Raw genomic sequence first — 23982 nt, 5'->3', positions numbered from 1 at the left:
GAGAGGAGCAGACTAAGGACTCTGGCATGTCCAGATAAAAGTGTAAGAAAGGGGCTGAAAGCCTAGGACACCCGGAAGGTTCTAAGCTGGAGACACCTGTTGCAGTCAGGTCAAGAGCAAGACAGAGGCTTGGCCCTGAGGTAAGCCCCCTTAGTCCACTAGGACCCTCTGAGGTCAGGACCAGGGGTAGAGAGGCGCTCAGCCGCCTCCGCCCAGAAGACCAAAGAACAGCGATGAAGGAATTGGACTGGCTGAGTCTTTCCCTGATCTGATCCCAATGACATAAACCCACCCTGCACACACCAATTTTTCTGTGCCCAGCCCATGCTGGGGTGAATATGGGGACAAGGAAGAGTATCAGACTAGCCTGGGCCTCAGGTTATTCCCAGTATGGGCCAGTGTGGTACATGCTGTGTTCAAGAAAAGACCAGGGACACTGTGGTAAAGGGCAGTCAGGGAAAGCTTCCTGGAAGAGGTGGCATGCCAGTTGAGAAGCCAAGGAGAAGTTGGCTGGACAAAGGAAGAGAGAAAGGCATCCCATTGGAAAGGGGACAGCATAAGCAAAGGCCAGGAGGTAAGATATGACATGGTGATTGTGTATATGGTGCTTGGATTTGGGGAGGAGACACTTTTCCCCAGGAGGCGATGCTACCATACGGTTGGCTCCCTGAGCAGCTCTGATCAGAGGACAGAGTGGTGTGCAAAGATAACGAAGGGCAAACAGGGTCAAGGTGCTTGAAAGAGAAAGACTATGGAGTGGGGGTGAGGGGCTTCCTGAGCAGAAGAGCAGGGCGCAGGGCACTACCCCTGTTTTCTGGCTTTGACTGCAAGGTGGCTCCTTCTGACCCCAGTATTAGTGATACTAACTGTCGTGATCATAACAGCTAACACTCATTGAGCTCCTGTGGCTCATTTAATCCTCCCCAGAACCCTGTGATATAAGTACTATAATTATCCCTTATTTTACAGATGGAAAAACTGAGGCTCAGAGAACGTAAGTCATCTGCCCCAGATCACACAGCAAGTGGTAGAGGCAGGCCTCCAGCTCGGGTCTATCTGACCCTGAGGCCCATGATAGTTCTCCTCCACTCTCAGTCCCCATGGCCCAGACATGCTCAGTGTAGCAGGCTTAGATTTCCCATTCTTCCAGGGCTCCCAGAGGCCATTCATTCATTCATTCATTCATCCAGCAACCATGTATTTATTAAACACCCACTGTGTGCCAGGCACTATGGCAGGTGCTTGGGACACAATGGGGAACCGCTAGACCCAACATGCCCCCCTGGAGCTCACAGCGCAGTCAAGGAGACAGATGTTGAATCACGATAGCAAGTGTCTCAGAGAGCTCATGATGCTCCTGCTGAGAGACACATGTCATCCAGATGCCATGTTTGTCTTTGGCAACAAGAAACCCACATGCTGAGCCAAGCAGGGGCTCAGATCTCCAGCTCAGCATCTTCCCTCCCTCCAAGCAGGACAGTCCACAGGAGGCAGAAGCTTCCCTGGAGCTTGGAGGCTGAGCCAGGGTGTAAGCTGGAGAGCTGGGGACCAGCTTACAGGGGCTGATGCTCTGCCTCACGGCAGGGACAGAACAGCCAAGGAGCCAGCATCCCCCAAGGTCCTCTGCCAGGAGGCACCCACAGGCTCCTTCCTCTCTCTGCCTTTCTCTCCTCGGCTCTAAGAAACCACCTCTTTCCTTCTCAAGCCTCTTAGTATCAGGCAAACAGCTTTCCTGCCACTTGGTGTCCTGAATACACATTTCCCTCCTGCCTCCAAACGTCCTGTCCTGGGCAGACAGCAGCCCCTAAGGCAACACTTCTCCAAGTGTGGTCCAGGGTCTCTGGCTGCAGGAGAGGGAAATCTTGACAGAGAAAGGGAAGTGTGGGCAGAGTTCTAAAGGATGAATAAGAGTCCAGCAGGCAGATAAGGAAGGGGGAAAGCACCACAGGAAGCAGGAAGAGTTAGGACAAAGGCACAGACAACAGGACAGAATGGGGTATGTTCTGGGAACTTCAAGCAGTTTGGAATGATCGGAACCTTATAGAGCAAGAGGGAAATAAGCAGGTGAAGTTGGCTGAGGTTGGACTACGGAGGGTTTTAAGTGCCAGACTCTATGAAGTGGGGCACTGCTTCATTATGCCCATTTGCCAGATGAGAAAACTGAGGCCTAGCGAGGCTAAGCTGCTGGTCCAAGGCCATACAACTAGACCTAGCAGCAGAGGCAGGACACAGACCCAAATGGTTGGCTCCAAAGCCCACACTCTTTTTTTTTTTTAAGATTTTATTTATTTATTTGACAGAGAGAGACAGCAAGAGAGGGAACACAAGCAGGAGGAGAGGCAGAGGGAGAAGCAGGCTTCCCGCGGAGCAGGGAGCCCGATGCAGGGCTCGATCCCAGGACCCTGGGATCCTGACCTGAACCAAAGGCAGACACCTAACAACTGAGCCACCCAGGCGCCCCTCACCGCCCACACTCTTAACCACTTCACTTAAACAGCCTCTTCTGGACTTTGTGCCCCAAGTCACCAGGCATGGTGGGCCTGCCCTTGACCTCTCTGCCCAGCTAACAGGTTCCCTCACCTGTGCTCACCACCCCAGGTTCCTTCCCCTGCCACCTGCTGCTCACCGATCCCTAAAAAGATGGCTGGCCCATTCACCTTCACCCTCCTCTGTGGTTTGCTGGCAGCTACTTTGGCTGGAGCCACCCTCAGTCCCCCTGCGGTTCTTAGCCTCGGCCGAGAAATCATCAAAGAAAGTAAGTCTTGGGGGGCATCCTTCTCCCTCTGCCCCCCTTAAAAAAAAAGCAAATCTCGGTCACCCAGGCCTCACCACCATAAGGCAAGAGGGCAGGTGGAACAGCCCTCCACAGGAGGGAGAGAGTTCCCCATCACTGGGAGTGTGCAAGGCACAGCTGGGATCCCAGCTCTAGGGTGAGACTCAAGTGGATGAGTTGTAAAGGCTGGGAGTGCCTATGATCTCAAGACTCCGTGATTCTAAGATCCTCCCTTCAATTCCATGATTCCACTGGGCCCCATCCTTCTTTATGTCCCTCCAGAGCCTCCAATGACAAGGCTTAACATTTTGCCAGCTGGCAAAGGAGGAATATTTACAAGTCCCACCTCCATTATCACAGAGCAGACGAAAGGAGCAACACACGGGGACTCTAGGACACAGTGCAGGACACATACCCGGGTCATCCTGCCAGAGGGCTGAGGGAGCTGGGGTATTTATACACCCATTCCCCTCGGTCATAGGCTGAGGGCTGCTTCCAGAGCTGCTTCTGGAGCACCCAGCACTTCTGACCTGCTCTTCACACAAGCCAAATGGGCTCTGGCTGCCAGGGGAAAAGTCCAGCAGGGACCAGAACCCAGGACTCCTGGCTTCTATCTCAGCTCAGCACCCGAGGCTCTCTGGACAACAGGCCCATATGATGCGGGTGTCAGAGAGTTGTTAGCAAGTGGGTTTTGGCAGCAAAACAGTCCCCAACAAAGCCTTGTGTCTTTCCTACCTCTTGGCTCCAGAGAGTTTGCTGCTGGGCTGGTGGGAGGGATGCAGGCCCATATGCCCGTATTCCGGCCAATGCTCCCACAGAGGCTGGCAATGCTCAGAGGGGTGAATGGTCCCACCTATGCCCCCACCTTAGTCCTTATGTGCAAATGACCTATCTGGACCAACATCCTCAAAACCACATGTCCACAGTAGATGGTCAGGATGGAGCCATCCGTCCCCTGGCCTTATGTCCGGGTCCAGGCAGCCCTTGGTGATGCCACCTCTAGGCCTGAGGCCTGAAGCCACTGCCAAGCCATCCGTCTCGCCCCTCCTGCTGGCCCCTAATCTCTGGGATCTGCCTCCAGGGCTGACACAGAAGCTGAACAACCACGATGCCATCGGCATCCTCCAGCAGCTGCCACTGCTCAGCGCCATACGGGAGAAGCCAGCCGGGGGCATCCCCATACTAGGCAATGTGGTCAACTCCATCCTCAACCATATCATCTGGTAAGTGGAGCAGGACCAAGCTGGGCGCTAGCTCCTTCCCCACCCCTCTGCCCCGGACGCACTTGGCATGGTAAATCGACCAGTCAACAAGCATCAGTTGGTGTCAACTCTGTGCCTGACCAAGAAAAATGGGTCAAAGTCTCTCCCTCAGAAGCTCCCGGAGGAGTTAACAATAACCATAAGAGAGCGACACAGGAACCCTAACAGGGTGACCCCAGAGGAAGGTTGCCTGGGGAAGGACAGTGAAGGGGAAAAGTGACACTTCTCAGTGGAGGCGGCAGGTGAGCCAGTGACTCCATGCTCAGCAGGAGACAAGAAGAAAATGGCATTCCAGGGATTGGGAACAGCCCAGGCAAGGCACAGGGGGGTGAGAGTCACTCAGACCCCAAGGTATGGAACTGAGAGGTCAGTGGGGCCGGTCACAGAAGGTCTTCCACGTCAGCCCAAGGATCTGGAATTCATCTTAAGAGGCAGGGAGCCATGGAAGCCTTTTTAGCAGTGGTGGAGGGAGGGTTGGGGGCCATACTATGCTGGGGAGGAGTCAGTGGAGAGGGCTCAGGTCCAGCTGCTGGCTGGACACCCCTGGCTGGTCACCAGGGGAGACAGGAAAGAGTCAGGGGCCAGTTTGGGGATGATATCAAGTTGAGAATGAGGCATGAATCTCATCTCTCCCGTGTCCCATCCAGGCTGAAAATCACCTCAGCCAACATCCTGCAGCTGCAGGTGGAACCCTCGGATGAAGGCCAGGGGCTGGCGGTCAGGATTCCCCTGGACATGGTGGCTGGACTCAACACGTGAGTGTCCCCTCAGTCTGATACAGCAAGCCGGACAGGTTCATTCACACATTGCCCCTTTTCTCCACACAGGTATCTGATAAAGAGAGTCCCAAGCAGAGGCAAGAGCATGTGCAAAGTTCCTGAGGCAAGAGTCCTTTGCCCTGAGGCACTTGTTTTGTCCAAAGAATGGCAAAGAGAATAGAGAGAGAGAGGGAGAATGGTGGGGGGTGAGATCCTTGTGGGGCCTTGTGGGCCAAGGTGAAGACTTGGCTTTTACTGAGTGAAATGGGAGCCATGGAAGGTTCTGAGCAGAGGAGAGGCATGATATGACTGAACTTTTAAAGAAGCCCTCTGCTGCATTTGAAGGCAGAGAGGCCATCCAGAAGCACCTGATATAATTTGGGGGGAGATGGAGATGACTTGGACCAAGGTTTGGGGGCAGGAAGGTGGTGAGAAGTGGTCAGATTCTGATATGTTTCAGAGGTAGGTAGAGGCAACAGGATTTCCTGATGGATTGAATGCTAGAGAAAGAGAGAGAGGTCAAGGCTGACTCCAGGGGCTTTTCCTGGGTAGGGTGAAGAGGCCAGCAACAAGACGGGAAAGATCATGAGAGGAGCAGGTCTGGGGAGGGAGCCTAAGTTCAGTGTGTGTGTGTGTGTGTGTGTGTGTGTGTGTGTGTGTGTGTTAGAGAGAGAGAGAGAAAGTGCTCAGGAGCGGGGGGGTGGAGCTGAGGGAGAAAGAGAATCTTAAGCAGGCTCCATGCCTAGCTCGGAGCCCAACCCTGAGATCATGACCTGAGCTGAAATCAAGAGTCGGACACTTAATCGACGGAGCCCCCCACGTGCCCCCAGAGTTTGGTTTTGTACGTGTTAAATTTGAGGCACCTGTAAGACATCTGGCTAAGGAGTTGGGTATAAGTGTGGGAACTGTTGACATAGGCAGAGGATTTAAACCGGGACAGGAATCCCAAACCTGAACCCGGTGGGGTGAACCCCGGGGGGAGATGAGGAGAAGCCATCAGAGGAGCTGGGAGGTGAGAGAACCTGCAGACTGAGATAGACAGCAGGTTTGCTCTGACCTGGGGCTGAGACAGTGCGGGCACATCCACTCCCAGGCCCCTGATCAAGACCATCGTGGAGATACACATGGAAACGGAAGTACAAGCCATCATCCGAGTGAACACCGGTGAGAGAGGCCACACCCACCTCGTCTTCGACGGCTGCTCCAACAGCCAGGGGAGCCTGCGCATCAGCCTGCTGCATAAGTGAGTGTGGCCACCTCCCGCCGGGCTCCCAGCACGCCTGGGAGGGAAGCCAGGCGATGACGGAGAACACTGAGGCCCAGAGAAAGAAAGGAACTGATCCTTCCTGACCCTTGAGCTGAGGCTCCTTTCAGGGAATCTGGGATGCCAAAGAAAGTTCAAGCCATCAAGGGCAGAAACAAGGATGGTGGGATTTCAGGCATCCTGCCAGGAAGTGGGGCAAAGATTTGAAGGTGGAGAGGAGCCGCATTCCTAGGGCCCCCGAAACCACCTCAGGCAGGCCTGAGTGGAGCTTTGGGTAAAAACATGCTTTGGAGTCAAGCCAATGCATCACCTTCATTTACTGTCCCTGTGCTGCTGGTGAGCTGCGTCCCTGGGACTCAGCTTGGAGGCCACGGTGAGGGGATGAGCTACAGCTCCGGCTGCAGCCATAAGCACTCAGAACATGGCCCGGCGCTCCCCCCCCCCCGCCCTTCTCCTTATCGGGACAATGGGGAGAAAGGCCAACACCGTTGTCCCAGTCTCCAGCACGCATTTCTAAAGACAACCCCCAGCTTCTACTCCCTGAGAACTCTCTGCCACCATCCACACCTGGCTGGGGCTCCACTCCCAGCCCTTTCTGGAACAGGCTGTGTGACCTTGAGCAAGTATCTTCTTCCCCTGGGCAGTCTGTCTTCCCTTCTGTAAAACAGCGTCATCTCTGACCCTTCCTAATAGCTTTCCCCTTCTCCTCTCCGGAAGGCTCTCCTTCCTGGTCAACTCCTTAGCCCACACGGTCATGAGCCTCCTGGCGCCAGCCCTGCCCAAGCTGGTGAAAACTCAGGTGAGTGGCCTCGGGGCCTCTCGGCCTGCAAAGGTTGCTCCCCCTGTGGGGCTGGGGTGGAACTGCGAGCTCGTGCTGGGGTGAGGGGGGGGGCAGGGGGGGGTTGCATCTCCTTGAGTGGGAAACTTCTGGGCCTGACCATTCTTTAAGTCGATCATTGAGGTAAAGGTAATGGAACGGCCAAAAGTCACCCAGGAGACCTTGAACAGTGATGTGCTGATAAATTATTAACAACTGGCTCTGGGGAGGTTGAGTGGAAGGAACCCTGATTTGTAGCACTTGCTACCTATCATAAGTTTATATAATTTAATTTTTAAAACTGTCTGGGTTTACCACATGGCCTAGAAATTCCTGAAAATTTAACACTTGGCCCTCCGAGCTGGCTCTAGCATACCGCTGTCTCACATCAACCTGCGGTCTTCAGGGGCCGGTCACCCACCAGGCCCTGCTGGATTTATTTCTCTGAGTCAATAAACACAAGTTAATCTCAATTTATATGTCCCTTATATGTCACAGGGGAACTAAAACTATAACTTTGACCATTGATTTCCACCGTAAATTCCAAGATGGGTTCACCACAGTGGGCCTCCTGGGGTTCGAAACACCTTGTCAGATGACTAATGTTTTTTATAATAAAACTTTTTTGAATTGAAAAGATGATATAATAACTCAAACGACTTTGGAGGAAAAGTGCCCATAATCCTTCCACCTTAACTTGGCAGCCATTTTTTTCTTTTGTATATATATGCCTTCCAATCTCCACCCACATGCATTCATATTTGTAAGTGGTTGTACTCAGTATCAATATAATTTGATATTCCTTATGTTCTATGCCACTGTATAGTATTCATAATTATTATAATAGCGGCATCATATTAGTACTTTACTACACCATTCCAGAGAGACTTCTAAAAGGAATCTGAAAGTGAAGAATTCTGTAAAATTTGTCTTTTCTTACATGAGATATTTTTTAAGAATTTTCTTTTCTATTTAAAGATGGAAGTTTCTTTATTTATTTTAGAGAGAGAAAGAAAGTGAGAGCACAGTCGGGAGTGGCAGGGGGAAAGGGAGAGAGAAAAACTCAAGCAGACTCCGCAGTACACATGGAACCCAAAGCAGGGCTCGATCTCCCAACCTGAAGATCACTACCTGAGCTGAAACCAAGAGTCCGACACTTAACCGACTGAGCCACCCAGGTGCCCCTAAAGGTGGGAGTTTCTTAAAGTAGGGCCCAGCTGGAAATGTTTTCCCAGCCTCCAGCAAAATCATATTTTAATTGGCATCATACTTCACTAGCTAAAAAATGTATTTTCCACTAGAAAATAGAGCATAAAGGGCGCCTGGGTGGCTCAGTCGTTAAGCATCTGCCTTCGGCTCAGGTCATGATCCCAGGCTCCTGGGATCGAGCCCCGCATCGGGCTCCCTGCTCAGCCGGAAGCCTGCTTCTCCCTCTCCCACTCCCCCTGCTTGTGTTCCCTCTCTCACTGTGTGTCTCTCTCTCTGTCAAATAAATAGATGAAATCTTTAAAAAAAAAATAGAGCATAAAAATGCTGTTTGAAGAATATCTGTTTTTAAGGGTGAAAGTATATGAGTATAATGAATGATATGAGAAAACCGGCATTCCATTAATCACCACGGTTTCCCACCATGAGTCAGTGGATTTGATACAATGGTCATATGCATATTTTACGTGAAATGAAGGGAAAAGGCATACCATGTTTAAATCTGTCAGGAACCCATCTAGAACATGCCAAAGCCCTTTTCAGTGGAAATATGTGTGTCCCAACCCTAGCTGCACATCAGAACCACCTGGGGAAGCTTTTACAAATCCTGATGGAGATTCTAATGTAATGGGGCTGGGCAGGGCCTTAGTATCCCAGAGAATTCTAGCTGGTTTCCTGGAGGATTCTAATGTGTAGTCAGGGTTGAGAGCCACTGGTGAAAGTGAAAGAAGGGGAATTGTGAGAAACAATGCCAAGGTTGTCAGCAACACCTTTCCCATGAGGAACACGCTAGCCCTTGGGAGCGAATGCTGGGAGTCTCCGAGCCCAAGTCCTCCAACCCTGGGTTCTGGGTTGGCAGAGCAGCTAGAGGCAGGGAATGGGTTTTTCATAGAAAAAGTTAACTGCTCATAGAAAACTTTCATAGAAAAAGTTTCTCAAAGTGCACTGTCCTTTCTCAAGAGTAGCAGTGGGTGGTTAACCAGAAGATTCTTTCACTGGGGATATTGTATCTAAGACAAATGACAAAATCTCAGCACACTGACCTAGAAAATGGGCTGCCTAGAGCAGAGAACAAGACTCTGGGTTTTGGGGTGTTTTTTTTAAGATTGATTTATTTATTTGAGAGAGAGAGAGAGAGAGCATGAGCAGGAGGGGCTGAGGGGGAGGGAGAAAGAATCCCAGCTAGAACCCACGCTGAGTGCTGAGCCCGACATGGGGCTCGATCTCACAACCCTGAGATCACGAGCTGAGCCAAAACCAACTACGCCACCCAGGTGTCGGAGAACAAGACTCTTGAGTCCCACGAGCAAGTGAGTCAGAGGTTTAACCTCCTCCTTAAGCAAAACAGGCGAGGCCAGGATTACGTGAGGCCAGGGTTTCTTACCTTTCACGTTATCGACATTCACGTCATAGAATTCCTTGTTGTGGGAGCTGTCCTACACGCTGTGGGGTGTTTAGTGGCATCCCTGGCCTCTAGCCACTAGATGCCAATAACACCTCCCCCAAGTTGTGACAACTAAAAGTGTCTCAAGAAATTTCCAAATATCTCCTAGGCAAAAGAATCAGCCCCCTGCTAAGAACTGCTAGCAGTTTTAGGGAAAGAAGAGCTCAGTAGGCAAAGGGATGTGTTGGAGCTAAAAACCCACAAAAGGCACAGAGATTGTTCACGAGTCTGGCTGGGTCTGCCTTGCCTGCCCCGTTCTAGAGTCTGACGTGCAGAAGGAACTCAGTCAACTAAGTCAGTGAATGAAGAAATGCATTCTCCATTTCCCTCTTATGGAAAACATGGGCTCTCGTGAACAGGACAAGGAGTCCGATGGGGAGGGCAGCTGGCCGGGTAGATGCCCCCTGGGCATAGGGTAAGGGACAAACCATTGCAAAAGAACCCAGGTGACGCCAGGGGCCGGGGTGGGCTCTGAACAGCAGGGATGGCTGGCGGAGTTTTTTGTTGTTGTTGTTTTGGGGGTTTTTTTTTAAGATTTTTAAGACACAACACCAAGCCCTCGATCCCATGGACAAAAGCCTGCCTGGCCATGGACGCATGGGCTCAGGCTGGATGGGCCAGGCACGGGTCGCTGTGGAGCTGTGTTCTAGCCCCCCGATCATGGAGCCTCTGTATTTGTGTTGTGGCAGCTGTGTCCCGTGATCCAGGCGGCCTTTGAGGACATGCATGCGGACCTCCTGCACCTGGTGAGGGGTAGGTGCTCTGCTGTCTCCCACCTTTTTCCTTTACTGCTGAGCCAGTCTCCACACCCTGGCTCTGCCCAGGAGAGGCCTCCCAGGTCAAGCCTGAGCAGCAACTTAGCCCAGCAGCAAGTGCAATGAGCATCCATGAATCCCTCCCAAAGATGAGCAGATAGGAATTCACCACATCTGTGACTTCACAAGGACCTACTATGTGCAAGTTTCTATGTGAGTCAGATTTCCCAGTTCAAATCCCAGCTCTGCCATTGACTTGCTCGGTCACTTTGGGAAAGCCACTCCACCTCCTTCTCCTCAGTTGCCTCATCTGTAAAATGGGGTTTCTACACCCCTACATCACAAGATTGTTAGTGAGGATTATTTCCAGGGAGGTTCCAGGCACATAGGCGCTCTGCCCGCACAGCAGAGGGCTTACAAACAGGAACTGAATGGATGAACGAATGAGTGTGTGGATGAGACAGCAGTTACTGTGGGCTATTAGAAAAGAGAAAACAGGGGAAGATGCAAGATGTGTGCTCAGGAAGGAGACCATTTCTCCCTCCCCAAGAGTAGCAAGGTTGGGCGGACTCGGGCTTCTGCCCTGACCTCACAACTGTGCTGTGCTCAGAGGTATCAGAGTGGGAATTAGCAGGAAGAAGAAAATGCTACCATCCACTATTTCGGGATCTGAAGAAGCTCACTCAGAGGGTGACCAGGGTAGAGGGGAAGAGGAGAATGGAATCAGTATGCGGTGAGCACCCAAAGAGCTCCTACTGGGCTGGGTCTCAGATAACTCCATGAAGTAGCCCTCATTACCCCACTTCACAGAGAAGAAAACTGAGGCTCAGAGAAACTAAGTCATTTGTCCAAGTTCACAGAGGAAATTAGTGATAGGAGAAGGCTTGAACCCACTTCTGCAAGTTCCAAGTCTGGTGCAATTCATATATGAGCCAACTTAAATAGGGACCAGTCCTGCACAACCCACGAGGCAGGTATTACTATGGTATCTACCCCTATTTTAAGATGAGAAAATTGAGGTTCAGAGGTAGGAATAGAGTAGCCAAGGCTACTGGGGCTCGAACAGAAGTCTGTCTGGCTCCTGTGCTCCTCAGGGGCAGGGCAGGAGGTCTCCCCAGGGGAGCAGGTGGTCCAAGGATTCACTCCCTGCCTGTCCCTGAACCTATCTCTCCCCAGCCCTCCCCAATCTCGGCCCAGGAGCCAGGGCAGGTGAGACACCACTGCCACCTGGCGGCCAAGTGGGGAATCCTCAGGCGAACACGAGCGAGCCAATGCACAGATGGGCGTGCACCAGGTACTCTGTCCTGGTGAGGGGCGCAGATCACGGTCCCCTGGAGGAGGTAGAGAGTTATAAACAATAGTTCAGCCTTGTTCCAAACCAGGACCTTGGCATCAGACCAACTGGGCTCAAATCTGTTCACAATATGACCTTGAGCAAGTCATTTTGCATTTCTGAGCCTGTTTCTCCGTCTGTAAAATGAGGGTAATAATAGGACCCACCCCCTAAGGTTATTGTGAAGACTAAGTAAATGTAAAGTCTAAGTGTAAAGGTTTAATACAGCACGTGGAGCTTGACAGATGCTCAATAAATGTCATTCTCATCATCATTCTCATTGTCAACATCATTAGTCCTTCTCTTCCCTACCAACCCCCAGGCAATAATGCAGCTCCAGCCAAAAGCAGCCCCCAAAGCGCCCCATCCAATACTGCCCTCCTCCCTCACAGAACTTTCTTCTTGTCCCCGAGCAGTGCCCGTTTCCCTCGGCTCTGACCGCCTGGAGTTTGACCTTCTGTCTCCTACCATCAATGGTAATATCATCCAGCTCGAGCTGGGGGTGAGTGTCATGGGACCTCAAAAGGAAGGTGGAGACACCACTGTCCTTCTCTGACTGCCAAGGATCAGATACCAGGGTTCTGTTTTAGGGGAGAAAACACCGCTCACGGTTAGGACACACAGGCTGATTTAGGAACTCAAAGGGCCGAACCTGTCCCATGTAAACCATCCTGATGGAGGAACCCCAGCAGGTGGAATCCAAGGGCGACACACAGAGCTTCGGCCCCAGTGATCTGGCCTCCGCCTCTGGTTTCCCCAGTCAGAGGCCAGCATATGCACTGGGGCTCTTGGCCTTCCTCTCAGGCGAGCCCCTGCCAAACCCCAAATATATGACGACCTTGAAACTAGAGTCCAGGATCAAGACCCATCCCTGGAGATCACACAGACCTGAGTGTCTCTCCCAGCTTCACAACTCCATGGCTGTGTAACTTTGGGCAAGTTCTGTCACTTCTCTGAGCTTCAGTTTCCTCATCTGTAAATGCAGACAGTCCTAGTCACCAAGGGGAAGACAGAGTGAGGCTGCACAGGGCCTGGCAGGCAGCAGGAGCCAGAAACTGTCAGCACTCTGTGAAATGTGGGGCCGCACGCTTATACTGGGGCTGGGCTCCCTGAAGGACCAGGCGAACCTGGACAGCGGGAGACCCAGTCCAGTTTTCATGGATCCTTTGGGAAATGGCAGCAATCAAACATTTTCATCAATTTTGTTGCAATTTTGAATTTTCCCTTCATCCAAAGGGTTTGTGAGGTATATGAGAAGTCAAAACCTAAATGCCAAAGAAGACATCTAGGTTTTAAAAAATCAGACTGAGGGGTGCTGGTGGAGTAGATGTTGCCGGCCACGTGAGATCACTCATCACCTCAGGGAAGGCACTGAATTCCAGGCTAAGCTTCCTGTCAGCAAAGGCACAAAGGGAAACAGGCTGAATGGTGTCATTTTCTTCTAGGTCATTACTGGGTAAGTTTTTGGAGTTAAGGTCCCCAGCCAACTGTCTGCTTTGTGTCTTCTTAGGCCAAGTTGTTGAACTCCCATGGAGACGTGACCAAGTGGTTCAACAAGTCTGCAATTTCCCTAACGGTGCCCTACCTGGATAGCACCCCCTTCAGCCTCACTGTGAGGCAGGATGTGGTGAACGCTGCAATAACCGCCTTGCTTCCTCCAGAGGAACTCGTAGTCCTGTTGGACTATGTGGTAAGTCTCAGCATGAGAGGATGGGGCCCCCTCTGTGGCATCATGGGAATTTCCTGAATCAAGGGGGCTCAAGGACTGCCCTAAGCCTCTGAGCAGTAATCCCCTGTCAGGCTCAGCTTAAATCCGTCTAGTAATAGAGAGCTCACTCCCTCCTCTCAGACCCTGCCTCTGACATAGAGCTCTAAAGCTGCAAATTTCCTTGTAACATCCAGCGCCAGTCCTATGTCTGCCCTCTGGAACCTGATACACCTGCTTCCTCTACCAAATAACGGGCCAAAGGGCATCTTAGATAGTGAATGGTCTAAGGATAGCAGTCGTGCCCCCCCGTCCACTGTGGGACCCATGGCAGACATCACTAATCAATCAGGATCCTCCTTACTAGTGAGCGTAGATGCCGATACGGTCTCGGAATCAACCCAGTACAGCAGACAACCACCACCAGTCAAGTGGAGTGTGCCACCTCCTCTAGAGTGACCAATGGGGAAACTGAGGCCCAGAGGGGGAAAGGGGTGGCCCAAAGGTAGTATGATGAGAAAAGGGGAATGGTCACCGGCAACCACATTCATGACTATAGTAAGAATTGGCTCACGTCTCCATGTCCTCGGGGAGCGGGGAGCTGCCCAAGACCCACAGCCACCAACAACCTGCAGTAAAAGTCCAGGCCGGTGAGGACCCCACCCCCCACAGCAGTTGACACAAGGGCTGGTTTCCACCAGGGACAGTCAGGCCCACCCAGCTTTTCTGGGGTCCTGGGGATCCGGGCAGTGGGCAGCTGGAAGTGCGTCTCCCCTCTCCCCTCAGGCTGACCTGCTCTGCCTTCCCCTCAGCTTCCTGAGCTGGCCCACCGGTTGAAGTCAAACATCAAGGTGATCAGTGAACAGGTTGGTCCACTTGCCGTCTGCAGTGCTTGCTGTGGTCTGTCCACTGACCCCTGGGGAGTGAAATACGTGTAGGACTGACCCCTGGGGAGTGAAATACGTGTAGGACTGCTCTGTTTCCTTCCAGCACTGGCATCTGCTGCCCTCACAGGGTTTCAGGCTAACAGGGCAGTGCGACCTGGATCAAGTACACAGAGGGGATTTCTGCTACAAGTGTGATGACAGAGGATAGATTCTAGGGGTTGTGCGGGCATTATGGGGGCGCCTAACACAAATGAGAGAGAGCTTCCCTGAAGAGAAGGGTATGCCAGACAGAGGGAGAAGCAAAACCAAAGGCTGTGAGATGGGGACAACAAAAATCCACTCCAGGATTGGAGAGACGGTGGCTGGAGCAGGAGAGGAAGGAGGGAGGCCAGGAGGGGGGCCAGGGGCCAGGCTGCAGGGGCTACATGGGGCCTGTGGGCCATGGTGAGGCACTTGGGAGGCATCCCGTGGATCTGATGTCCTTCCAGGCTGCAAATCAGCTGGGGCCCACACAGATGGTGAAGATCCTAACCCGGCAGACCCCAGAGCTCCTTCTGGACCAGGGCAGTGCCAAGGTGGTCCAGTTGATCGTGCTGGAAGTCTTCGCCACCAATGAAGCCCACCACCCCTTCTTTACCCTGGGCATCGTGAGTTCAACTATCTGTGGCATGAGCAGCCACCTGGGGGACCCTCCTGTTCACTGTTCCTGTTCACCCCTCTTGCTTTCCTAACCGTTTCCACCACTCTTGTCACCCAGTTGGAGGCCCATCTCTGGTTCTGTGACTTTATTAGTTAGGCTCTCTGGGCAGACAGTTAATTCACATGCACAGAAGGAATTGTACTCGCTCATATAACTGAGAAGTCCAGATGGTCTAGCTTCAAAAATAGCTGGATCCAGGTGCTCAAACAATGTCATCTTCACTCTTCTCTTCCCATCTGGCAACCTTGTTTTCCTATGTACTGCCTTCATCCTCAGAGAGATTAGCCCCTCATGGAAGTGCCCCAAGCTGATAATATCCTATCAGGTTGGCAACATCAGCTGGAAGAGCCTTTCTCCCCCTCCGCTTGACACAATCCCTGAAAGAAACGGGCTTCTCTCATTGCAGGAAGCCAGCTCAGAAGCCCAGTTTTACACCAAAGATGACCGACTTATGCTCAACTTTAATGAAATCAGGTAAACATGTAAATCATTGTCTCACCTTGTGACCAGTGGGTTGCTTTAAAACACCGGGTGTTTCGAACCTCTGGGGTATGAGCATGGAGTAAAGGCTACTCTGGAACGTGCAGAAAGGTGACCTAGTCTGGACTGTCCCGCTTTGGGGACCAAACATCAGAGAAAGGGAAGGAAAGAAGAGTGGTTTTGCAGCAGCCTTGGAACAGGCTGACCTTGGCCATGGGAACAGCATGCCCAGCACCATTCCCTCAGCCCATCCTGGAGGACTCCAAGACAGTGGCAGTGACCGTCAACCCAGATACTGACCCCCATGAGCCCAGCCAGGAAGCACAGCTCTCCAGCTGCCTTTTGCCCCTCTGCCCACCTTCTCCACACATCCCACAGCACTCCTGCTACCCCAAAGGGAGTTCAGGGGTTGCAAACTGGAGCCTCATGGGATAAATCAAACCCTACGTTGTAGGTGCTCCTTAAATAGTTGTTGAATGAATGAATGAATGAATGAGCGAGCCTCTGAGAGGCCATCCTCAAGGGCATCTTCCTTTGCAGCTCTGATTGGATCCACTTGATGAACTCAGGCATTGGCCTGTTCAGCGTGAGTATTCATAGATTATCCCTGGGGCACAGGGGCAGCCCAGGATGGTCCATTTAAAAAAAGAGACATTGACCAAGATTTGCTTGGAACAAGGTCACCCTAGGCAGCCCCATGGTGGGCTGGCCAGCCTCCACATTATCAGCCACAAAGTCGAACCTCCCCACTCTGGTGTTTACTGAGCACCTACTATATGCAGGACACAGCTGAGAACACATGCGTACTTATAGATACACAGCTACACATTCACTTTTCTTCTGTAACATCTTGATTCTTAATGAGAAAACATATCCTTTCCCTTTTTGCAAATCTCATTTTGCTCATGTAGACTCATCTCAGTGACCCTGGACAGCCCCTTCCCTCTGGTCCTCCGTTTCCCTAGCTGTGTTAGAGTGGATCAGAGATCCCAGACTGGCTGAATCCTGTCTTCTGCCATGGTTTTTGTTTTGTTTTGTTTTTGGTCCACATGTTTTGTGGATTTTTTGTTTGTTTGTTTGTTTGTTTGTTTTTTGGGGATTTTTTGGTTTTGGTTTTGGTTTTGGTTTTTTTGGCTAATTTTTAAGTGGAGAGGTTCCCACATGAAAATCAGAACTTTGACTTCACTGGAGAAGTCAAAACTCAGGAAACAGGGTGAAATTCCCTCAGGGCAAATTCAGCTAGAACACAGCAGTGGAGCCCCTGAGGGTGGGGGGTGCATCCCTCTAATGCTCCCCAACACCCGCCCCCATGCCCTGGGACTCAGGGCCCAGCAGGATTTGTACTGGCCCCGGCCTGGCTAGTCCCAGGAACCCTCAGCTCTAACTGGCAGGAGCCTGGGATTCCAGCATCTCCCTGGCTGCTCTGGCCAAGGGGCAGGGACTTTGGATCCTCAGCCAGGGTAACAATGCCCCTCTCTCTTTTACAGCCTGAACTTCTGAAAAACATCACCACTGAGATCCTCGTCTCTATCCTACTGCCAAACGAGAACGGTGCGTCCCTTTGCTGTTCATCCCCCATTCCCCCGGGGCTTTGAGGGTGGGTGCTTCACTCCTCCTGCCTGCATCTCACTTTCCATCCATCCTCAGAGCCTACTCCAAATTCTACCTCCTCCAGGAAGCCTTCCCGGTCGCCCAACTAGAAATGACCTCTTCCATCTCCAACTTCCCTGGCCGGTTCCTTTACTAGTGCCAAAACCTAGGCATGCAAAGGTGAACCAGGCAATGGACCTCACAGGGCTGACGGCAGGAGAGAGACAGAGGTGTAAACAGACAGCTAGAGCACACTCGAGGTGCCTCAGGGAGACTTGGGTTCAAGGGCTGATTCCCCTTCTTGTTGGCTACCTGGCCTTGAACAAGCTGCGTTATCATGCTAACTCAGTTTCTCCATCTGTAAAACGGGAAAATAAAAGTACCTTCCTCCGGCACATAAAGGAGACGATGTTTATAAGGGGCTGAAGGAGGAGCCTGGCACAGTTGGGTCTCAACATCTCTTAACTATTGCTGATGTTTGCGTTGTTATTTGTGTTACTAGTGGAGGAAGCTGACAGAAATGGTAGACGTAGTCTAATTAAGCCCCCGGTTGTGGGGGTGGGGAGAATTAGTAACCTACGCCAACTGCATCTTTTTCACTTATTTTACTAGAGTAGGAAATCTCAGTGTATAGACACCTCTGTTGTGAATGACAGGAGCCCCTGATGGTTCTTTAGCAGAAGTGTGAGAGGAGTGAGGGGTGCCCTTAGGAGCGGCCAGCAGCTCGTGCTGGAAGCACAGGGCAGGGAGATGAGGCTGGGGGGGTGCTGGGGCCAGAGGGCAACTGAGCAGAGGCAGGAGGGACAGTCCAAACTGGGTGTGCTGGGCCCCGAGTTCCCTGCCCATGTCTGCTCAATCCCACCCCAAGCCCAGCGGTCTCTGACCACATTTATTATTTCAGGCAAATTAAGATCCGGGATCCCAATATCGATGGTGAAGGCCTGGGGATTCAAGGAAGCTTCATCCTTTCTTACCAAGGTGAGTGGTGGTAAACGTCCTGCCCCAGGGAAGGCACAGTTGCTGGGGGAGTTCTGGGCTGGGAGGCAGGGCCTGAACTCCAATGCTGACCCAGCCGGTCACTCATGGGGGGGCTCTGGACCAGCCCCTTCTTTTCTCTGGACCTCACTTCCTCATGACTGTCCTAGCCTGGGGAGCATTCCCCTCCGGCCCTCCCCAGTCTACCTGTTATTCATTCATTCACTTGTTCCTTCATTTAGTAAGGCCTGGCCCACGGTAACTGCTCAAGAGACGGTCGCTGAGCATCGACCCTCCTTGACAGCTGCTCGGGAGGGGGGCTGTAGCAGCATCACTCCCACCCCCCAAATATTAGCATTAATAGTACTCAATAGCCCATCATCATTTTGTGCCACTGAACAGCACCTTGTTCAGTCTTCACACCCATCGATGTGGCAGATCCTGCTGTAATCCCCATTTTACAGAGAGGGAAACTGAGACTCAAAAATGGCAAATCCACTTCCAAGGACACGCATGCATTAGGTGGCAAAGTTGGGATTCGCACTCCGCACCTGCCCTCATAACACCTGCTTTGGGCCCCAGCTTCTGCAGGAGCCAATGACAGTGAGGTTGGGCCCGTCTCAGTCAGCCAGCCAGCAGGTATTTGCTAAGCACCTGCTATACACCAGGCACCAACCACAACAGTGAAAAAAACCCCTACCTTCTTGAAGTTTCTAGTCCACTCTAGGTAGGGGAGACATTGAAAGTAGAATTGTTTAGAATTAAGAAAACCCACAGGTGATTGCCTACCCTTCCATGGCCAAGGTGTCCAACCCAGGACAGAAGGCACTTTGGGCCAAACTTTAACTCGTATTAGTCCTGATTTGCCCAAAGCTGTGGATTGGTATCACTGACTTCCTGAGCTGTTTTGTTCTGGAGAAATTCAGAGAGGAAAGGAAGTCTCAAAAATGCCTCCCCACACCACGAGGTCACATTCGGTGGAAGGGTAGGAGGCTTTGTTAACTAGCTTCAAGGGCAAGTCGATGTATGACTTAATATCAGTGGCCCACTCTCAAAATCTGTGTCCACCCTTCAGCTGGCTGTGATGGAGAATAATGAGGACAGTGCTGTGGGCAGTACAGAGAGAGGCTGAAAGTCAAGACTCGGGAACCAGAGCACCACTGCAATCCCGGCTCTGCCTCTCTCTAGCCATGACCTCAGGCAGGTCCTCTGGCCTGAGCCCAGCTTCCTCCTCCGTAAAACCCAGCTGCTGTATGAATACATGGGTCATACCCTGATGGACTACATTACAATGATCCAGTTATAATATAAGCATTTTATCTAAAATACATGGTACACTTGATTCATGTTGGATGGACAAGTATCCATACAACTGGATGGCTAGAGCTTGGTTTATTTCACATATCTCTTGTGAAGGGGCATTTAGCTACTTTCCTCCATTTTTTTTTTTTTTTTTTTTTTTTACTCAGCTTGCATTGCATAATCCATCATTTGCACTTTGGGTTGGAAAGGTATCCTGTCATTCTTTGGATCTGTTTCCAAGTTTCCTGTTTTGCTCTGTTCATTTATTTTGAGTTAGCAGCTCATTGATTTCCTTTTTATAGCTTTGTAATATATGTTTTAAAAGCTAGCTGAAGGAATGAATAAATGGACAGATATGAGATAAAACAAGTATGGTTTAGATAGAGCTAATGGTAGAATCTAGATGCTTAGTATACAAGTGGTCACCGGGAAATTCTTCCCACTTTACTCTCTGTTTAAAAATTATCATAATAAAATATTGGGGGAAATCTAATAGGTTAAGTTCCTTGCATCACACTTAAGTTCAAAAAAAAAAAGCAGAGCGTTGCTATTAAAAAGTTAGCTGTCTGGGGCCCAGTGAATACAGCCAGGAATCTGCATTTTATGAAACCTCTTGGGGAGTTTTGGCGATCAGCTGGGCTTGAGGACAACGGTCCTACACAATCCCCTCCTCTGCATGCAGATACTTTACCTGTACCCCAGACCCCTGCACCGCCTCACTGTTCACACACACACTCTACTCCTCTGACCCTTCCAAGAATTCTATGTGAGTGAGTTCAAGGTCATGATCCCCAGGTCCAGTGGCCACCCTGTGGAGGACCACCAGCATAAACCACATCAAGGCAGGAGGTAAAACACTGAATTTACTTTTTTCCTCCAACTCCAGGATTCCCTTGTGGTCACCCCAGCCACCTCGTAGACCGCAGGACTGCTCTCCTCTCTCCCATGAAGACTTGGATGGTGGCCATCCAGGGTAGGCTGGGTCCCAGAGGGAGTATGTAGACCGTCTCTCTCTGCAATAAATAAATACTTGTCTGTGACTCCCACAGTCTGGAATGTATCTTTGTCCTAACTCAGGAGTCATTTTGCCTCTGGCAGGCTTGGGAACTGGACATCCAAGCCATATCTGGGTCATGTTTAGGCACCTCTGAGCCAATCTGGGCCATGCCCGAGCTATGTCTGGGCTATATACGGACTATATATATCCAGGGTCGTGGCTGCCTCTCTGGGCTTCAGGAATAAGAAAGCCAATTGTGCCCACCTACCTTCTGTGTCAGCCTCAATAGCACCTAGTGTGAGACAACCTCGTGGGGGGGGGGGGGGGGGACACATGTTTTGTTGATCTAGATAGTGTGGTGACTTGAGGGCTCTCGGAACAGGGTGACTCTGGAGGCAAATGAACTAGGCTTTGAGTTCTGGCATGACCCCTCAAGAGTAGTTTGACCCTGGGACGTGGCTTCCCCTCTGTGGGCCTCCCTTTCCTCCTCCATAAAATGGGGATAATCGTAGTCCCCACCTTGGAGGAGGCAAGGGGATAAAGATGAAATGAGACAGCAGGGTTCCCGGCACATGGGAGGTACCCGGATAATATCATCTGTGGGTGATGTCATTGTCACTGTTATTACCTGGCCTTCACGATGTCAGGCCTTATCACTAAAGGCCCTTCCCACTTCGACAGTCATTGTTTCCTGGCCTCCCTGAACCCGGCAGTTTCAGGACAAACAACAGGGCCCCTGTTCTCCAGACTCCGGGCCTGCCCCAGTACACAGAGCCCTTCAGTTACACAAGGGTCCACAGGAAGGGACAGCTGGGTGTTTCAGGAAAAGGCATGACCCAGCTTCAGGGCATAAACTGGCATAAGAACAGGTGACAGCCTGGGAATGCAGCCAGGAAGGAGCTTCTCCCGTCTACCAGGCATGGGCTAGGCCGAGAGGGACACAGAAGGGACAGGACAAGCCCCTGCACGAGGTGCTTACATAAGGTCGGCCAACAGTTATGGGGCCAGGCCCCGTGTGGCAGCGTCCCCACGCATCCCCAACTCCCAGACACACTTTGCCGTCGACATCCCCACACATCACATTCCATTATTTTCCTAAATCATAACTGAGTCTGGATTTGAACCCTCTCTCACCACGGAGATGAGAAAGCCAATCTCCCCCATGTCGGTCGGTGGCAGTTCCCTTCTGGCTCCCTAGGGTTCTATGAGGGTCTGAGGGGAAGGGGCGCTTCCAGGATCCTGGAAGATGGGGCAGGGCCTCTGTCTTTGGTTCCATCTTCTCCAAAACAGCCGTGGCTCCTGGGTTCCAGCCACCCATGATCTCTTCCTGGAGGAGGGGCATCCTGGAGGTTGGTGGATAAAGAACCTGTTTCCTCACCCGCTGGGGCAGGGGAGCAACTCCACGCTGGCTCCCACAGCACCCCACAGGACCAAGCCCATGGAGGTCACCTGCTTACTAACACACCCTTAAGGGCCAGCTCCTTCTGGCCTCTCTTTCCCCCTCTACCGGCATCTCCCGGGATCACCTCTCGGTCTCCCTGCGTGCAGGCAGCAGTCAATGAAGGAGGCCGCGCCCGCTCCCAACAGGGGCACCAGGATCCCCACGTAAGAGGACCCTTGCACACCAAATTTCCCTTTCACTGGGTAGCCAGTCCCTTCCCTGGGCCCTGATTTCAAATCCTACTTTTGCCATGGAGGACAAGCTGTGTGACCTTGAGCAAATCACTTAACCCCTCTTAGCCTCAATGTTCTCCTCTCTAAGATGGAAATTAAAATAGGTAGCTTTTTTGAACCCTTCCAATGGATCAGGCCCTGTGCTGACATCTATATGAGTTACCTCAATGAATCTTCACAAATACCACAAAGACATACGTGGGTTTATTATTCCCACTTTACAGACATGAAAAGAAGAAAAAATAACTTGCCCACAGTTACACAGCTACTGAGTGACGGTGGGCATTTGAACCCAGGCCTGTCTGGCTGCTGAGGCATGGCACGGAACCATGTATGGAAAGGGCTGGCTCTACCACTTGCCTGCTCTCCTCCACACACCCCCAACACACTCCCTTACTCGCTTAGGTTCTGAGACTGCCAAATCCTGTATTGGGAGCTTCCTCGGCTCTCTCCTAAGAGCTGAAGGCCCTGCCCCAGGCTCCGCACCTCTGATGTCATTCCTAAGGGAAAGGACCCACCCCCCAAACCACAGAGGCCCCCTCCCCCCCTTCCCCGCTGAGGTCTGTTGGCCCTGGGCCCAGTGCCTGCCCCTCAGGCCTCAGTGATGAGAAACCCCTTGCCGCCTGATACCAAGGGGACCCCTTCCTCCACTGAAGAGCTCCTCTGAGCACGAGCCCCGGCCCCACTCAGCCGGGCTTCCAAGCTCAGGTTATAAAAGTTGTGCCTTTCTGGGAGGCTGGAGACAGAGATCAGGGAGATGCCGGGCAATCCTGTGATTGGAGAGGTAAGGACAAGGAGGGCACTTCTCAAACGTTTCTTGAGCACCTACAAGAATGTGAAGTGGTGCACAGGTTTTTAGTGGTTCGAATCCAAGCTCTGCCACCTGTGTGACCTTGGGCGATTCGTCTTTCCTCTCTGAGCCTCAGTTTTGTCATCTGTAAACTGGACTTGCGATCCGTGATCCCAGACCATTGTGGTGGGGACTCAGTGATGTGACGAAGCTTTTCAACATTCTTGGCATGGTGCCTGCCCCATAGTAAGCACTCAAGTAGAAGCTGGGGCTGGTAGGGATAATTTAAGGCAAGAGGGGGAGAGAGCTGGGAGACGGTGTGATGTACGAAGGGCAGGAAGGGAGGGGAGACCCGACTTGGGTGAACTGATTGAGAAAAGTGCCAAAATAGGGACCGACTAAACTCTGGTGGGATGAATCGTGGGTGAATTTCAGATCAGCCTGGAAGCAAAATACGAATATTTAATGCCATGAGAACAAATTTTCCAGTCGAAAACTCACATATGCAAATGAACAAATATATTTTTTATTACCCAATGTAATCACTGTTCTGAGCTCCTATGACACCAAGCAACAAAAAATTGGATGCTACTAATTCCAGGCATTGGCAGGATTTTCTCAGGTACTGCAGAATAGGCTCAGCCTTTGGGGGCCTCCTGTCCTCACTCAGGGGCAGCATTTATACTCTGGGTGGCTGCTTCATGGGCACAGCATGTGGGGGGCTGGGGGGCGCACCTCGGTGGGCCCTGCTGTTCCAGAGGCTGCATCTGCTGGGGACACCCCCTTACCCACCCGGAGGGCCCCCTGCCTGCGGGCTCCGGGGTCCCGACTATGTCCTTTGGCCACCTGGGCAGGGCTGAAGTTCAGCTGTAAGAACCTGTACAAACATCTTGGTGGAAATACTGAAATATTTCCCTATGCTTATCCCCATTTTACAGATAAGAACACTGAGGCACAGAGAGGTCAAGTAAGTTGCTTAGGGTCACACAGTCAGGAAGTAGCAGAGCCTGGATTTGAAAGCAGTCCACACGATTCAGAAGGGCATTCCAGGAAGAAGGAACCAAAAGCATTAGTGTGAGGTGGCGAGGGGTGCAGGCGGTGTTCAAGGATGAGCAGATCTGGAGCTAGGGGGAAAGGCAAGGAGAGGAAAGCTGGAGAGAGGTTCTAGGGGAGGCAGAGCTAGGAGACCCTATACAATGGGTCCCCAGTGGGCACATGGAGGTGGCCACTGGGGTTCCCAATTGTATGTCCACAGGTCCTGACTGGAAGG

At 51.7% G+C, this 23982-nt stretch overlaps 1 protein-coding gene across 2 annotated transcripts; it reads left to right on the top strand.

Moving 5' to 3' along the window:
- On the top strand, positions 1-20297 carry BPIFB1 (BPI fold containing family B member 1). Of its 2 annotated transcripts, none has more exons than XM_025876148.2 (16): positions 1-140; positions 2599-2755; positions 3855-3996; positions 4683-4790; positions 5887-6036; positions 6775-6856; positions 10214-10277; positions 12029-12114; positions 13123-13302; positions 14130-14183; positions 14693-14851; positions 15311-15378; positions 15925-15970; positions 16872-16935; positions 17876-17952; positions 20138-20297. In XM_025876148.2, exons 2-16 carry the CDS (start codon positions 2641-2643, stop codon positions 20168-20170), a joined length of 1428 nt encoding a protein of 475 aa, XP_025731933.1. In that variant the 5' UTR covers positions 1-140; positions 2599-2640; the 3' UTR covers positions 20171-20297. The 2 variants fall into 2 exon arrangements, with proteins under 2 accessions (XP_025731933.1, XP_073736382.1); XM_073880281.1 differs by having other exon boundaries at positions 6751-6856.
- The last annotated feature ends 3685 nt before the right edge of the window (positions 20298-23982 follow it).

The sequence above is a fragment of the Callorhinus ursinus genome, unplaced genomic scaffold (genome assembly GCF_003265705.2).
Source record: "Callorhinus ursinus isolate GAN/ISIS: 27379988/994484 unplaced genomic scaffold, GSC_fseal_2.0 scaffold38, whole genome shotgun sequence".
Lineage (NCBI taxonomy): Eukaryota > Metazoa > Chordata > Mammalia > Carnivora > Otariidae > Callorhinus > Callorhinus ursinus.
Note: the sequence above shows the minus strand (reverse complement) of the source record. Positions and strands in the feature narration are given on the sequence as shown.

Coding starts and splice junctions, on each gene's coding strand:
- BPIFB1 (XM_073880281.1), top strand. CDS start 2,641: ATGGCTGGCCCATTCACCTTCACCCTCCTCTGTGGTTTGCTGGCAGCT. Junction 2,756..3,854: donor CCGAGAAATCATCAAAGAAA/GTAAGTCTTGGG, acceptor ATCTGCCTCCAG/GGCTGACACAGAAGCTGAAC. Junction 10,278..12,028: donor CCTCCTGCACCTGGTGAGGG/GTAGGTGCTCTG, acceptor GTCCCCGAGCAG/TGCCCGTTTCCCTCGGCTCT.